The following is a 15,483-nucleotide window of genomic DNA, read 5'->3' on the forward strand; positions in this document are numbered from 1 at the left end:
ACCAATTCACTCGTGGCTCAGGAGTAATCCAGAGATTCTTACCTTTGTGGTTCTGCTTTTTAATTTATCCCCTAGCTGCTCATAATCCCTAAGCAGAGCCTCTTTCCTAATCCTGTCTATGTCACTGGTACCCACGTGTACCACAAACATTGGACTCTCCCTCCCACCGCAGGTTTCTTTCCAGTCCCGCGCAGATATTCTGAATGCTGGCACCAGGCAGGCAACACAGCCATCTGGACTCACGCCGCTCTTGACTATGGAAAACTGTATCTGTCCCCCTGACTATACTGTCCCTACTATTACCCCATTCCTATTTACTCCTCTCACTTGAATGATTCTTTGTACCACAGTGCCATGGTCAGTTCACTCATTGCCCTGCAGCCCCCACTCATGTTCATCAAAACTGCAAGAACCTCCGACCTGTTGGACAACTACAAAGGCTGAGGTTCGTCTACTTCTACCTTCTCAATCCCCATCTCTGTATCACTCACAGTTACACCTTCCTGTCCCTGGCTATGGACCAGAAGACACTAGCCTAAGGGGTGTGATTGCCATCTGGAACAAAGGGCAGAGTTTTCTCATCGGCGATTTGGGGGCGGATCCTGCTCGCCGACAGGAAAGTGACACGGGATGATGTCGGGAGGAACCCCTGATGTCATCCCGGCCCATTTAAATATTGAGGAAGGCGGGCGGACAGTGAAATCAGCTGTCTGCCCACCGACCTATCAAAGGCCAATTAAGGCCATTGACCGGATAATTAAGCTTGTTAAATGCCCTGCCTGTCCAACCTTAAGGCTGGCGGGCAGGCCAGGAGCCCCAGCGGGCTTCTGATAATACATGAAACCTCATCCACTGGCAGGATGAGGTTTCATGTCCGTTTTTAAAAACTTCAATAAAGTTTATGCGCTTCTTATTAACATGTCCCATCTCGTGTGACATTGTCACATGAGGGGGACATGTTAATAATTTTAATATTTTTCTATTTTTAAAGATTTTTATACTGTCAGTAATCTCCCTGAGACAGCACTTAGTCTCAGGGAGATGTGCGCTCTTTCGCACGCATGTGAAAGAGTGCACTTTGACAGATGGGGAATCCCTTCCCCCACCCCCCGAACAGGAAGTGCATAGCGCTTCCCATTGGGTAGCCTGCTGGGTGGGCCTTAATTGGCCCACCCACTCAAAATGGCGGCAGGCCCCATTTCAGTGGTGGAGTTCAGCTGCCCGCACGCCGCTGAGCCGATGGGGCCCGCCCGCCCATCAAGGGCAAAATTCTGGCCAAAGTGTTCATGTTACTTTCACCCTCCTGATGCATTGCCATATCCAAAGCTTGACCTTCTTAACTCTGATCTGAAGTTCCTTGAGCTGCACATACTTACTGCAGATGTGGTTGCTGTGGATCACTCTGGTGTCCACCAGACACCACATACTACAGCTGCAACAGATCAAATGCCCTGCTATCCTTATTATGTTTTAATTAACAAATTAATTAATTCCTTAATTAAATTTTAATTAATGCCTCCAGGCCTGCTTTGTGCTTATATTCTTATTATTATTTCAATTAATGTTATATCCCCTCCCATTATCTTTACTTACAACAACCCAATGTACTCAGAGATCATTTGTCCTGACTTCCCATGGTCAAACCCATGAATAAATATATAAAACATAAACTTTAAACCAGTTTACATCTTTCCTCCTTTCCCAAATATTTCTACAGTAATGCTTCTTATTACCAAAATATTTCACCCAAATATACAGAATTAAATTTGGACGTTACACAGCACCTTTTCCCAGGTGAATATATGAATATGAATTGCAGTGCCGTTCTTTCAGAACTCGCTACTGGTTAATAGAATCAGTAAATGTTTTTTGAGCTCTAAGTAATAGTGATAATCTGCTTAAGGATAGGACCTCAAATTTTTTTCAGTTGTTTTCTCTTGAGGAGAGTTTCTTCTCAGCTATATCTTTGTTGAGCTCTCTTAACCCACTTGCTGATTGTATTTGCATAAAGTCAGTGGTATATTGTATATACATATTTTGCTTTCAAAGCTATCTAAACATTTGATGAACCTATACCATTTGATGTATCATACCAAAAAAAAATCTGCCGAACATTATTATCAGTAGAAAATTCCCTGTTTAGATAAGTTTAACTATTTTTGTAGATGTTATGTGTTTAAGTATTATATTATAATGTGATTTTTATAACCCCTCAGCTAGCAGACAACCTAAGATTTTAAAAAATGTATTTTGAATGACTTAAGTGATTTACCTTATCTGTTCCTTTTGGTAGCTGTTGATTCATTTTTGATTCATAACTTTGAATTTCATGATTAGTGGTTATATTTCTGCTTGTTACTTATTGATTGGTACATTACTTATTCAGTCGTGGTTTGTTGATGTTTTATGAATACGAAATTTAGGTTAGTGGGTTGAATTTTGCCAGAGAATGGAGGCCCTGATGTCAGTCTGGAAAGCCAGGGGCAACCTCGCCATGGCTGTTTCGGGGACCGCTGGTCGCATTTTACGCTCATCTGGCAACTGATCAGTTGCCATCAGTGCTCCGTCTCTTTTAAAAACAGCAGCTTGTCCGCAAGCTGCTGGCCAATCGGAGGACTGGCAGTCCTTCAGCCTCAGGAGTGTCACCGGGAGTGGTAGCCACTGCTGGGATCCAGCAATGGATGCCGCCTTTGTAACAAGGTAAATAGGGTTGAGGTGTTGAAGGCGGGTGAGGACACAAGGGCAGGGGTGTTGTCATAAGGGGTGGTCACTGCTGCTGCAGAACCCCTCCAGAGGCCATAGAATTCTCAATTTGGAGGGCATCCCCCTCCCTCCTCGAGAATGCAGGGAGGCCACCAGGGTTTACCAGGCAGTCTCCCCAGACAGCTGAGGGTCCTCGCTCGCTCAAAGCAAGCAGTTGTGGGAAGAGGCCCTTAATTGGCCATTTGAATGGCTCTGGCTTGAGAGCCTTCCCCCACCTTCCCCACCGCTGGCAGAATACCATGACAGCTGGAAATGGGTCCTTCACCCCCCACTGCATTCCCTTGCCATTTTATGGGCCTGCCTGCTTCCCAACGTGTCCCTAGAGGATTGCTAAACTCCAGCCCGTTAGGTGCTAGTGTGATATCTAACTTTTCATACAAAAGACATAGGGGAGAATTTTCTCCCTGTCGGTGGGGTTGGACTGGAGTGGGCACGGGTGCATGAGCAGCTGATCACTGCCTGTAATCGGCTGGGCGCCGCCATTTTGTGTGGGCGGGCTTCGATTGGCATGATGTGTACCCGTAAGCGCTGAGCGATCCCTGTGCGGGCGGGGGGATTAGGCTGAGTTGGGGCCTGCGCACTTCCGCGCACATGCATGGAAGAGTGCAGAAATCTCTGAGGCACAGAGCTGCCTCAGGGAGATTAGTTTGATTTTTACATATTTAAATAAGGAAAAAAATACATGTCCCCTCATGAACTGAGACATGTCCATCAATTTAATCCCGTGGATGAGGTTTCATGATAAATGCGAAGGCTGCCTGGGCTCTTCGCCTGCCCGCCAACCTTAAGGTTGGACAGCCAGCTCTGTTAATTATTTTAATTGATATTTAAATGGTCTTAATAGGCCTTTGACAGTTCAGCAGGCGCACAGCTGACTCTGGTGCCTGCCTGCTGAACTGAAGATCTGAATGATGCGCAGTGATGTCACCGCGTGTCATTTTACGTGTCGGCAAGCGGGGTCCACCCCCGCACACCGACCCGAAGATTCTGGCCATAATGTCCAAAGTAGGATGCTTTATAATTAAATCATTGATGCAGTATCTGTGTAGTTATTATATATATGTTAATTTGTCAATCTCCCTGGAATTCCACATGGGAGACCTGACCAAGTAAAGCATTGCAGTCTTTAGGTGAAGTGGAGTTAGAGGGTGCAGAATAATCGGACCAGACACTGACAGAGGAGCAAAGAGGAAGGTGTAGGTTGAAAACAGTGGGTGAAGCAAAAGTATAAATAGGGTAAGAACGAGGCAAGAAATGTAGGATGGGGAAAAAGAGAGCGGGGTAGAAGGAGGATGACAGAGTTAGAAGGACAGGGTAGGATGTGAGAATAAGAGGGGAGAGAGGTGGTAAGGGGGGAAGAGGGGGAGGGGGAGCGAAGAGGAAGAAGTGTGAAGAGGGAGGGGATTGGAAATGGCAGAGAGTGGGCAAAGAAGAAGAATAGGAAAGAGGGGGTGAATATGGTGAGGAGGGAGAGAGCAGGGGAATGGTGTGGGGTTATAGAGACAGTGAATGGGGATAGGTAGGTGGGAAGAGAGTGAATTGGGGGGGGAAACAGGAATGGGGAAGAATGAGAGCAAAGTAAAAGGGTGGGGTGGGGAAAAGGACTGGGGAAGGAGAAAATGTTGGGGGCAAGAGGGGGCTGGGGAAAAGATGGGAGAGTAGGAAAGAGGGGAATGTGAGGAAAAGAGGTGGTTTTAGGGTAAAGAGAGAGGGAGAAGGGAGGGGATGAAGAAGTGAGAGAGAAGGGAAAGAGGTGGAAGAGGAAAAGAGGGGGGAAGGGAAGGGAAGGGGAAAAGGGGATGGGATGTCAAGATGGAGGCAGGGTTGAATAAGAGGTGAAGGGGGAAAAAGGGAGGTGAGAAGGGGAAAGGGCCGGGAAAAGGGTGAGGTGGGAAATGAGGAGGTGGGTAAAAGGAGGGACTGGGAGGAAAAGGGTGGGGATAGGGGAGAGGGAAAGATGAAGAGGAGGGAGGGGAGAGGAAGGGGAATAACAGGAGAGGGGAGGTGGAGAAATATGAAGGGGGATTGGGGAAGGGGAATAAGGGCAGAGGGGATGGGGAGAGGACAGGGAGTTGGAGAGGGGGAACAGAGGGATGGAAGAGAGAGGGTTGGGAAGGGAATGAGTTGAGGGGGGGAAGGGGAGAAAGGGATGGGGAGAAAAGGTTGGGGAGGATGAGAGAGGGGATGGGAAACAGGGGAATGTGTGAGGGGGGATGGCAAGGGGGAGAGGGAGAAAGTGGGAGATGGGGATATGGTGAGGGGTGAGCAAGAGATGGGAGGTGGGGAGAGAGAAGAATGCGATGAGGGGGAGGGGGAGTGTGAATGATGGAGGAGTGTGGGTGATGAAGGAGGAAGCAAGAGAAGGAAGGGGATGGGGGTGAGAGGGGATGGGAGAGATAAGAGGGAGATAGGGAGGGATGTGAGGGAGATGGGGTGAGGAAAAGAGGGGGTAAATGGGGTCTGAGGTGATGGAGAGGGGATGAGAGGAAGGGAAAGGGGTTGAGGGACAGGAAGTTAGGGTAAATGACAGCGGGGTTAGGTGGTAATGGGGTAGGATGAGGTGTAGATGGGAAAGAGTGCGGGTGGGGCAGAACAGGAAAAGAGGATGTGGAAGTGTGGGATGGAGTGAGAGTGGGTTGGAGAGGAGAAGATTGAGAGGAGGGTTGGCAACAGGACTGGTGGGGCAGTGAGGATGAAGAGGGTGGAGAAGGGGAGTTGGTGAAGCAGTGAGGAGCAGGGTGGAGAAAGGGGAGTGGGTGAAGCAGTGAGGAGCAGGAAGGTGGAGAAGGGGAGTGAGTGACAGTGAGGATGAAGAGGGTGGAGAAGGGGAGTGGGTGAAGCAGTGAGCAGGGAGGAGAGGGGAGTGGGTGAAGCAGTGAGGAGGGTAGTGGGTGAAGCAGTGAGGAGGGTAGTGGGTGAAGCAGTGAGGAGGGTGGAGGAGGGGAGTGGGTGAAGCAGTGAGGAGAGGGGAGGGGGGAGTGGATGGTGCAGTGAGGAGGGCGGAAGGGGGGAGTGGGTGAAGCAGTGAGGAGGGCGGAGGAGGGGAGTGGGTGAAGCAGTGAGGAGGGCCGAGGAGGGGAGTGGGTGAAGCAGTGAGGAGAGGGGAGTGGATGATGCAGTGAGGAGGGCGGAGGAGGGGAGCGGGTGAAGCAGTGAGGAGGGCGGAGGAGGGGAGTGTGTGAAGCAGTGAGGAGGGTGGAGGAGGGGAGTGGGTTTAGCGATGATCGTTGGAGGAGGGGAGTGTGTGAAGCAGTGAGGAGCGTGGAGGAGGGGAGTGGGTGAAGCAGTGAGGAGGGTGGAGGAAGGGAGTGTGTGAAGCGGTGAGAACAGTGGAGGAGAGGATTGTGAAGGAGAGGAGTGGGTGATGTAGTGAGGAGGCAGGAGAAGAGGAGTGGGTGAAGCAGTGAGCAGGGCAGAGAAGGGAGAGGGTGAAGCAATGAGTAGGGTGGAGGAGGTAAGCGGGTGAAGAAGTGAGGAGAGTGGAGGAGGGGAGTGCGTGACGCAGTGAGGAGGGTGGAGGGGAGTGTGTGACGCAGTGAGGAGGGTGGAGGAGGGGAGTGGGTGACACAGTGAGGAAGGTGGAGAAGGGGAGTATGTGAAGCAGTGAAGAGGATGGGGGAATGGGTGAAGCAGTGAGGAGTGTGGAGGAGGGGAGTGGGTGAAGCAGTGAGGAGGAGAAATGCAGTGAGTGAATCAATGAGGAGGGTAGAAGAGGGGAGTGGGTGAAAGTGAGGAGGAGGAGATGAGTGGGTGAAGAGGTGAGATGAGTGGGTGAAGAGGTGAGGGTGGAGGAAGGGAGTGTGAAGCAGTGAGGAGAGTGAGTGAAGCAGTGAGGAGGGTGGAGGAGGTGAGTGGAGGAGGCAGTGGAGGGAGGAGGAGGGGAGTGAGTGAAGCAGTGAGGAGGTTGAGTGGAGGAGGGAGGGTGAGTGGAGGAGGAGGTTGAGTGGAGGAGGAGGCGGTGGTTGAGTGGAGGCGGAGGGTTAGTGGAGGAGGCAGAGGATGAGTGGAGGAGGGAGGTTGAGTGGAGGAGGAGGAGGCGGAGGGTGAGTGGAGGAGGCGGAGGGTGAGTGGAGGAAGAGAAGGTTGAGTGGAGGAGGAGGTGGAGGCGGTGGTTGAGTGGAGGAGGCGGCGGTTGAATGGAGGAGGAGGTTGAGTGGAGGAAGAGGCGGCGGTTGAGTGGAGGAGGAGGCGGCGGAGGGAGGAGGAGGTTGAGTGGAGGAGGAGGCGGCGGAGGGAGGAGGAGGCGGCGGTTGAGTGGAGGAGGCGGCGGGCGGATAGGCCGCCCGGAGGCCGCTCTCGGAGTTGCTGTCATGGCGGCTCCGCTGACAGTTGGTGTTTTTGGCGCCTCTGGTGAGTGTGAACCTGTCACCGGGAGACGGAGCGACAGGATTTTCCCACTTTAATCTTCTGAATGTGGAGCAGGGCCCGGCCGCCACCGGGAAATCACCCGCCCCGGGATCCACTCCCAACTCTCCGGGATCTACTTCCCTTCCCCGAAATCCACTCCAGCTCCACCCTGGTGTATACTCCCCCCCGCGGACCCGCTCCTTGCCCCCCACCACCGCACACTCGCTCTCCCCGCCTCCCCCTCCTCGGATCCGTTCCTCCCCCCCTCGGATCTGCCCCTCCATCCGGTCCACCACCCATGGATCTGCTCCCACCCCCCCGCGGATCCGCTCCCCCCCCCCCCCCCCCCCCCGTGGATCTGCTCCTCCACCAGCACCCCCCCCCCCCCCGCCGATCCACTCCTGCCACCCCGCGGATCCGCTCTACCCCCCTGGATCCGTTCCTCCCCCCCCCCTCGCGGATCTGCCCTTCCATCCGGTCCACCACCCGTGGATCCGCTCCTCCCCCTCCCGTGGATACGCTCTCCCCTCCCCCCCACCCCTAGATCCCCTCGCCCACTGGATCGTCTCCCTCCCTCTTTCTCTCTCTCCCCGGATCTGCTCCGCCCCCACGTATCCGCTCCCCCTCCCCGGATCCACTCTCCCCCCCACGCGGATCCGCTCTCCCCTCCCCCCCCCCCCCCACCCCCAGATCCCCTCTCCCACTGGATCGTCTCCCTCCCTCTTCTCTCTCTCCCTGGATCTGCTCTCCCCCCACCCGACCACCACCAATGGAACCACCTCACCTCTGGGGTTCTCCTTCACTCTCTCTACCTTCCTGGAACATTCACACCCTCCCCCGCGGATCCGCTCCTCCCTCCCCCCACCCCTGCCCGCTGGTGGATCCGATCCTCCCACCCCCCGCAGATCCGCTCCTCCCCTCCACCACGGATCCGCTCCTCCCCCCCTCCCCCCGCGCATTTGCTCCTCCGCCCCCCCCCCCCCCCGCCACGGATCAGCGCCTCCCCCGTGGATCCGCTCCCCCATGATCCCCACCCCACCCCCGGATCCCTTCTCCCACTGGATCTTCTCCCTCCCTCTTCTCTCTCTCCCCGGATCTGCTCTCCCCCCCCCCCCCCCCCCCACCAATGGAACCACTTCACCTCTGGGGTTCTCTTTCACACTCTCTACCTTCCTGGAACATTCACACCCTCCCCCACATCTCAGCGCCCTTCCAAAGGGAACCCTGTTAAGCTAAAGGGAATGTATGAAAACGAAACCTGCCTCTTTCCAATTGCTCAACATGTAACTGAATTTAAATACTACACAATTGGTAACCTTACAACAGGATGACAAGAGCACATGGGGTTTTAGTGCTTAACATTTAAACAACAAACAACTTGATTAACTTCACAAACCTAGATTTAAGGTTTTGGACAAGAGATTGGGGTGTTGAGGAAGAAACATTTTACACAGTGCATGGTAATAACTTCAAACTCACTATCTTTATGGGTGTTGGAAGTGAAGATGATCAAAAGGCAATTGGGTGGACACATAAAGGAAATAAAAGTTTAGGGCTATGGGGATAGAGCAGGTGAAAGGGACTGACTGGATTGCACTACAGAGAGTTGGCATGGAGATGAAAAGAAAGACTTCCATTTATATAATGCTTTTCATGACCTCTAGATGTCTCCAAGTACTTTACAGCCAATTTGAAGAGCTGTCACTGTTGTAGGAAACCTGGCAGCCAATTTGCAGATAGTGATCTCCCACAAACAGGAATAAATATTGGCCAGAACACTGAAGATCACTCCCCTACTCTTCTTTGAAATGCTACCATGGGATTTCATATGTCACCCAAGCAGTTTTAGTTTAATCTTGATTTTTATGCCAAACCTTGGAGTGGGGCTTGAACCTGGAATCTCAAGATTCAGAGATGGAGAGCTACTAACTGAGCCATGGCTGGTGACAGCTTCTGTGTTGTTATGACTATTCTGTCAGAGGAAATAGTCTTCCGGCACACACCTTACCAAACCATCTCAGGATTTTATACATTTTTATGAAATTATCTCTCATTCTTCTAAACTTCAGAGAATGTAAGCCTATCCTGCTCAATTCATGAGAAGACCTCATTCCAGAAGCCTAGTTGCAACCTCTCCAAGGCAATTATCCTTCCTAGGGTAAGGAGACCAAAACTCTACACAGTACCCAGGCGTGGCGTCACCTAAGCCCTATATAATTACAATGATACTTATTTACTCTTATGCCCCAATCCCTTTGCAATAAAGACTAATATACCATTTCCCTTCCTAATTGCTTGCTGTACATGCATGTTAATTTTCTATGATAACAAGCTTGAGCACATTATCCCTTATCTATCCATTCTAATGAAAGGTTGTCGACCTGAAACGTTAGCCCTGTTTCTCTCCACAGATGCTGCCTGACCTGCTAATTTTTCCAGCATTCTTTGTTTTTAATCCCTCACCTAAGTTACTGATATGAATTGTAAATGGCTGATCCAAGCACTGATCCCTGTGGCATTTCGTTCGTTACACTCTGCCATCCCAAAAATGTCTAATTATTTGTTAACCAATCCTCAATCCCAGCTAATATATCATCCCCATCCCCTTGAGCCCTAAGACAGTCTTTCCTTATTTATCTGTTATCACTCTCTGTTCACCATCGTGGTAAAATTAAACTCCCTTTGTTACCTCCAAATCCTTTTACACCTTGACCACATGTAATCTCCTGTAGTATTAGGCCCTCCAATGCTGAGCTGCTGTGCATCACCCATTCTCCCTTGTTCCACTTTGTTGCCAGAGCCTTCAGCTGCCTTAGCCCTAGTCTGTGAAGTGCAATTGCAATTTATTGTTGAGAGTGCAGACCTCTTGCTTTATATGACCATTTTGCTGAAATCTATCTTTACATTGCCATATAATTGTCATTTAAATTACTACAATGATGAACTTCTCTTCCATTGTAGCTTCTTCAGTGTAATGAATATTGCAGGCAAACTATAGTTATAAAACATTTCATTTAAACTCTTTCATGTTACTATACTATTTGTGTTGGAAGAGGAAACAAAATATTTTAATAATTAAAATAAAGCTTTAGGAGAATAAAGTTAATTTCAAGTCAGCCATGTGAATTGATTATTAATTGTATTTCGTTGTATGCAGGTAGTGGACATTAACTGGGAATTCACTTATGCTCCTATAAAAAGAAACAGACTGAAACTGTGATTGTTGGGTGAGGAGGTGCATGCTTGTAGTGCGTATCTCTGAAAATAATTGCAGACAAAAGAGTGTAAAGATTGGCTCCAGTTCTATCCTTTACCACCTGGCTTTCTAGGTTATAAGATGCAGACAAGAATAGTTGCCTAAAGATGAAGGTTAGAAACTAAGATTTTCTTTTGGATGGTGAACTAAAATCCTCGTGACCATTGTGGAAAATGGCAAAAAACCGAGTGTAAATTGCTGGGGTATGATTACTCTCTGATATCGTCAGAGTCTGAACCATATGACCAGCAGAAGAATGAAGTGGGTATGTGGATATGGGTTAAGAAACAAGCAATTGGCTTGGCGTTGTCACTTCCTACAAGAAGTAAAATCAGAGATAAAGTATTTTGTGAGATGATTACCCTTCATTTGAATAGTGAGAAAGTTTGGACTCTATTAGAGTTTTTGGATGAAACGTACAAGATGATCAGTTGAATGCCTATCAGGCATGGCCAGAATTTGATAGATTTTGGAAAACAGATGGTCATTCATGGGAGAATGTATGATGGACTTTCACAACTTGTACAAAAGATGGGCAAAATTCAATTTGAAGATCCCTGGATGACTACTAGCATTTAAATCGCTGGTGTTTCAAATGGGCAGGCAACTGGTTCTAATTGGTTCTCGGAGAAGAAGACCCTGTTGGATCAGATGTTAGCTGCCTTAAAATAACTTCTGGAGTAACAGTCTTTCCTTCAGCTTTCATGGCACAAATGAGTTTCTGCAATGACACAAAGAATTAAAGACTCAGCGATTGCCAGATTTCAAAATGGTCCAGATACTGGCTACAGGCATGAGTACAATGAATGGATTGAAGACAGGCAGAATGAGGATGAAAGCACCTCTAGCTGATCTTGCTGTTACAGCAGAAGAAAAAATTGAAACAAAAATAACAGGAATTGAATCATGGAATAATTAGTACATGCTTCAGGTATGATTTGAAGTATCATGTACTGAATTGCCCAAAGTAAAGAGCCGGGGCTTGAATGACAATGATAAAGAGAATCCTGAAGAAGCAGATGAAGATGATGATGAATTTGAACAAAAACAATTTGAATCTGAAACAAATTAAAGCCCCATGATGAATGTGTTAGTAGACTCCTTTAACTTGCATTGCCAAATAGTGTTTGTACTTCAACAGAATGTGGAACAGATTGGCTAAAATGTTACCATGATTACTAAGTAGTGAGGATTGATGCAAGGTTAAGGAATGTAAAAGCACTTCTTGCTTTAGTTTTGGTGATGACAATGCATTGAGGTCACTCAGAATAAAATAGCTGAAGTAAGCATTTTATAAGTACTGATGTAATCTCCAGTGAGTTACTTATACTATTGCGTAAACCCTCTATGGAAAAACACAAATGAAACATAACATGGGTCATGATAAGGCAGTTATTTTTGGAAAGTCAGTTGATCTGCTGTTTACCTAGTTAGGGCGTTATTGTATCCCCTTAACAAAACCTATTGTTGTTCACCAGAATGTTAGACAGATATTAATAGCATCAAGTGACAAGATTCAGGGAGGAAAAAAACTTGTCTTAAAGTTACATAAACAATTTGCTTATTTTACTTGTGAAAGATTTAAATACTGCTTAAGGATGGTTGATGAAGAATATATGAGGCTAACAGAAGAGTTTAGTGAGAATTGTGAAATTTGTAAGAGGTATTGGAGGATGCCACTACATCCATTGTAAACTCTCCGCTGGCACATGACTTCATTGAGATAGTTTTCGTTAGGGGACAAAGACAGAAATATTGTTATTCTGCATTTTATTGACCTGGTGATAAAATTTAGTCTTTCTGCAACAATACTTAATAAGGATGTAATTATTGGCAAAATCATGGAGAAATGGTTAGGAAGCAGACTTAGGACACCAGTGAAGTTTCTGACTGATAAAAGAAGGGGCTTCTGTGACATGTGTGAAAATATGAACATCATGTTAATAAATACTGTAGATGTAAGTTCTTCCAGCAATGGAATCTGTGAAAGGAATCACGCTGTGATCAGTGAAATTCTGCACAAAATTTTAGCTGATCAATCAGACTGCAAGTTGACAACTGCCTTGGCATGGCTGATTCATATAAAGAATTCAGTCCAGATGGTCGGAAAGTATCGTCCCTATCAATTAGTCTGTGGGCAAAATCCCAAATTGCCATCTGTGCTGTGCGTTAGTCGTCCTGAAGAAGAAGATTAAATTAAATTAGTTCAATTTTTTTCTGCACATTTGAATGCTTTACTTGCAGGGAAACGGCCTTTCATCAATGCTGATGATGAAAATTTGGAGAGCACTGAGACATCATACAAGACCATCTGAGACAGAATTTAGTTCAGGATATTTAGTGTATTATAAAACAGAAGGTCATAGGGAATGGAAAGAACTTGGTAAGGTTATAAGTTGTAATGGTAAGACTATACTTAGCATTCAAACAGTTAAAGTTCATTCCTCACAATTAATTGGAATTAATTAGAAAATCTTGGACTCTGAGAAGCTAATAGAAGTAAATAAGGCACTTTGTACCTGAAATGCTCATGTCTTTTGTGAGGAGGGTCCTGAGGAACAGAATGAGGTAGATCAGGGGCTGGATAGTGGTATTATGAGTGATCATGACACATATGACAGAGTGAACACATCCACAGGCCAATTGTTCAAACTGGGCACTGGGGTGATGTATATTCCAGAGGGATATAGTGAACGGAGAGACGCGACTATCGTAGGATGTGCAGCAAAAGCTACTGGAAAGTTTGAATACTTGTTGAATGTTCAAAATGACGGTCAAGATATGAGGTCCATGAATTGGCAGAACGAAGGGAAAGGATGGAGAGTAAGAAAGCACTCTGAAAGTATGACAGTAGGTCTGGAATTTCCTGTTGCGGCTATCTAATGGATAAAGAGCCTCTGTTAGCTTATGAGGTAGATCTCACTGTAATAATCCTGGCAGATGGAAAAGTGGAAGTAGAGTCCATAGTTTGAATAGATTGGACAATGGAATAAAGGTCACAGAACAACCTAGGAGCAGAACTCAAAGCAGAAGCCCTTAAGATCATGAAGTTTTAGTGGCTGCCAATCAACTTGAGGATAAACTCAAGAGGAGAGAAATAGGCAAAACAGTCTCTGAGTTAGATAGTTAGAGAGAATTTGGAGTTTATTCTGAGGAACTAGATAAGGGGCAACCACTTTTGTCACATAAATGAATTTACACTGAAAATATCCTTGCTGATAGGACTTATAAGGCTAAAGTAGGGCTAGTGCTAGGGGTTTTGAAGAACAACCGGGTGTTACAGATGTTAAAGTGGATTCTCCCACAGCTGAAAAAGTAATGTTAAAAATCCTTTTAAATCTTTTGGCTGCATATTCATAGTACTGTTGGTCAATTGACATAATAGTCGCATTTCTGCAGGGTAGTACTATTCAGAGAGAAATGTTTCTGAAACAGCCCAGAGGCAGTAAATACAGAAGAAAATTTGGAAACTAAACACCTTTGTCAATGGCCTGAATGATGTTTTCAAGGTTTTTTTTTGGTAAGATTTGTATTGCTGAAGAGAGGTTGTGTTCAACTAAAAGCTGAGCCTGCAATGTTTTATTGGTATAATAAAGAATACTTCCAGCCATCTGCATGATGCATGTTGATTTCTAATGGGGTTTTACCGTGGAATTTGAGAAATGTGTTATTAATAAGGTGAGAGTAGAATTTAAAATTGGGAGCCAGGCTTGTGATGCTTTTAAGTAAGCAGATTTAGATATTGAGCAAAGTAGTTCTGGAAAACATTTAAATCAATAATCCTACTAAGAAAGTGTAACTCCCATCCTGATTAACCATACTAGATCATCACAGAAAGGTGCTTTTATATCTAAATAAGAGACAGAGCAATTGTGAAACTTGATTGGTCAGTTGAACTGGCTGTGCACTCAGACTAAACCAGATGCTAGTTTTGATGTGTTGAAGTTCAGTACTATGATGAAACACCCTAAAGTAAAGAATGTTTTAAGTACAAATAAAATATTAAGAAAGTTAAGTATGCATTTATCCAAACTTAAGTTCTCATCCTTAAATGACCCAAAGAATATGTTTAGTGATGCCTCACGTGGTAATGTTCTTGATGGGTACTCTAGTGCAGCTGGTTTCATAATACTGCTGATAGGTGAGAATAGAAAATATTGTTCTTAATTTAGCTTGGGCAGCTAAGAAAATAAAAGGGACTGTTAAAAAGTATGGGTGTACTGAAGATAGTATACCTATTGAATGTTATGTGGGCAATGGTTCCTTGTAGGACAATGTTCACTCAATGAAAAGTGTGAGTAAGAAAAGGTTACAGATTGATGTTGCTGGCATAAAACAAATGTGAGAGAGAAAGGAAATCTTTAAAATTAAATGGTTATAGGCAAGTCATCAACAATTGGATTGTTTTACCAAACTATGCATATATGAAGAAATCGTTAGGGATCCTAGAAGAGGGACATCATGCAATGCAATGCCTTGTACTGAATATTTGATTTAATTTGTTTTGAAATTTTAATTGTAATGTAAATTCTAATTTCTATTTAGAGTGAGAAGGAAATCTATTGATTGTATTTAAGTGTATGTAAGTAGTGGGCATTATCTGGGGATTCATTCCTTTCCCTATAAATAAGAACAGACTAAAACTTTGGGCTAGGAGGTTTATGCTTGTAATGTGTACCTCTGTAAATAAATGCTTATTAAAGTGCGTAAATATTGGCTCCAGTTCTATCCTTTATGACAAGACATCAAACCATAAATAGGAACCCCTCACTCCTTCCAGGGATGGGTGAGTTTACATGAATGAGTAGCTGAAACGCATACCCCAGATTTGATCCCTAGTATCTGCGGAGGTAGGTGATCTTCAACAGAGTGAAGGCAGTGGTGGTAGAATTTGTAAGGAAGGGAAAATTGGCCAGGACTCCTGCTCCAGATTAATAGCCAGTGGCTCCTTCTGGAAGTGCATGTGTGCATGTTGAGGTTGTGTGAGGACAGGCTCAGACTCAGTGAAGATGTCTCCTGGCACTGTACTCACTATCCCAACTTCTAAATGGATAATGGCCACATGGGACAAGATACTTAAGGGAAGCAGTACCATGAGCAAAGAGTCATGGTTTCAG

General features: G+C 46.3%; 1 protein-coding gene across 1 annotated transcript in view; it reads left to right on the forward strand.

The window, feature by feature from the left end:
* The first annotated feature begins 6,991 nt into the window (after positions 1-6,991).
* Positions 6,992-15,483, forward strand: part of LOC121285117 (nmrA-like family domain-containing protein 1) — a 101,791-nt gene continuing 93,299 nt past the window's right edge. The window contains exon 1 of the mRNA XM_041201280.1: positions 6,992-7,113. Coding sequence (XP_041057214.1) covers positions 7,074-7,113 — 40 coding nt within the window. The 5' untranslated portion in view covers positions 6,992-7,073. The remainder of the gene's footprint in view (positions 7,114-15,483) is intronic.

This window comes from Carcharodon carcharias, chromosome 12 (assembly GCF_017639515.1).
Source record: "Carcharodon carcharias isolate sCarCar2 chromosome 12, sCarCar2.pri, whole genome shotgun sequence".
Taxonomy (NCBI): Eukaryota; Metazoa; Chordata; class Chondrichthyes; order Lamniformes; family Lamnidae; genus Carcharodon; species Carcharodon carcharias.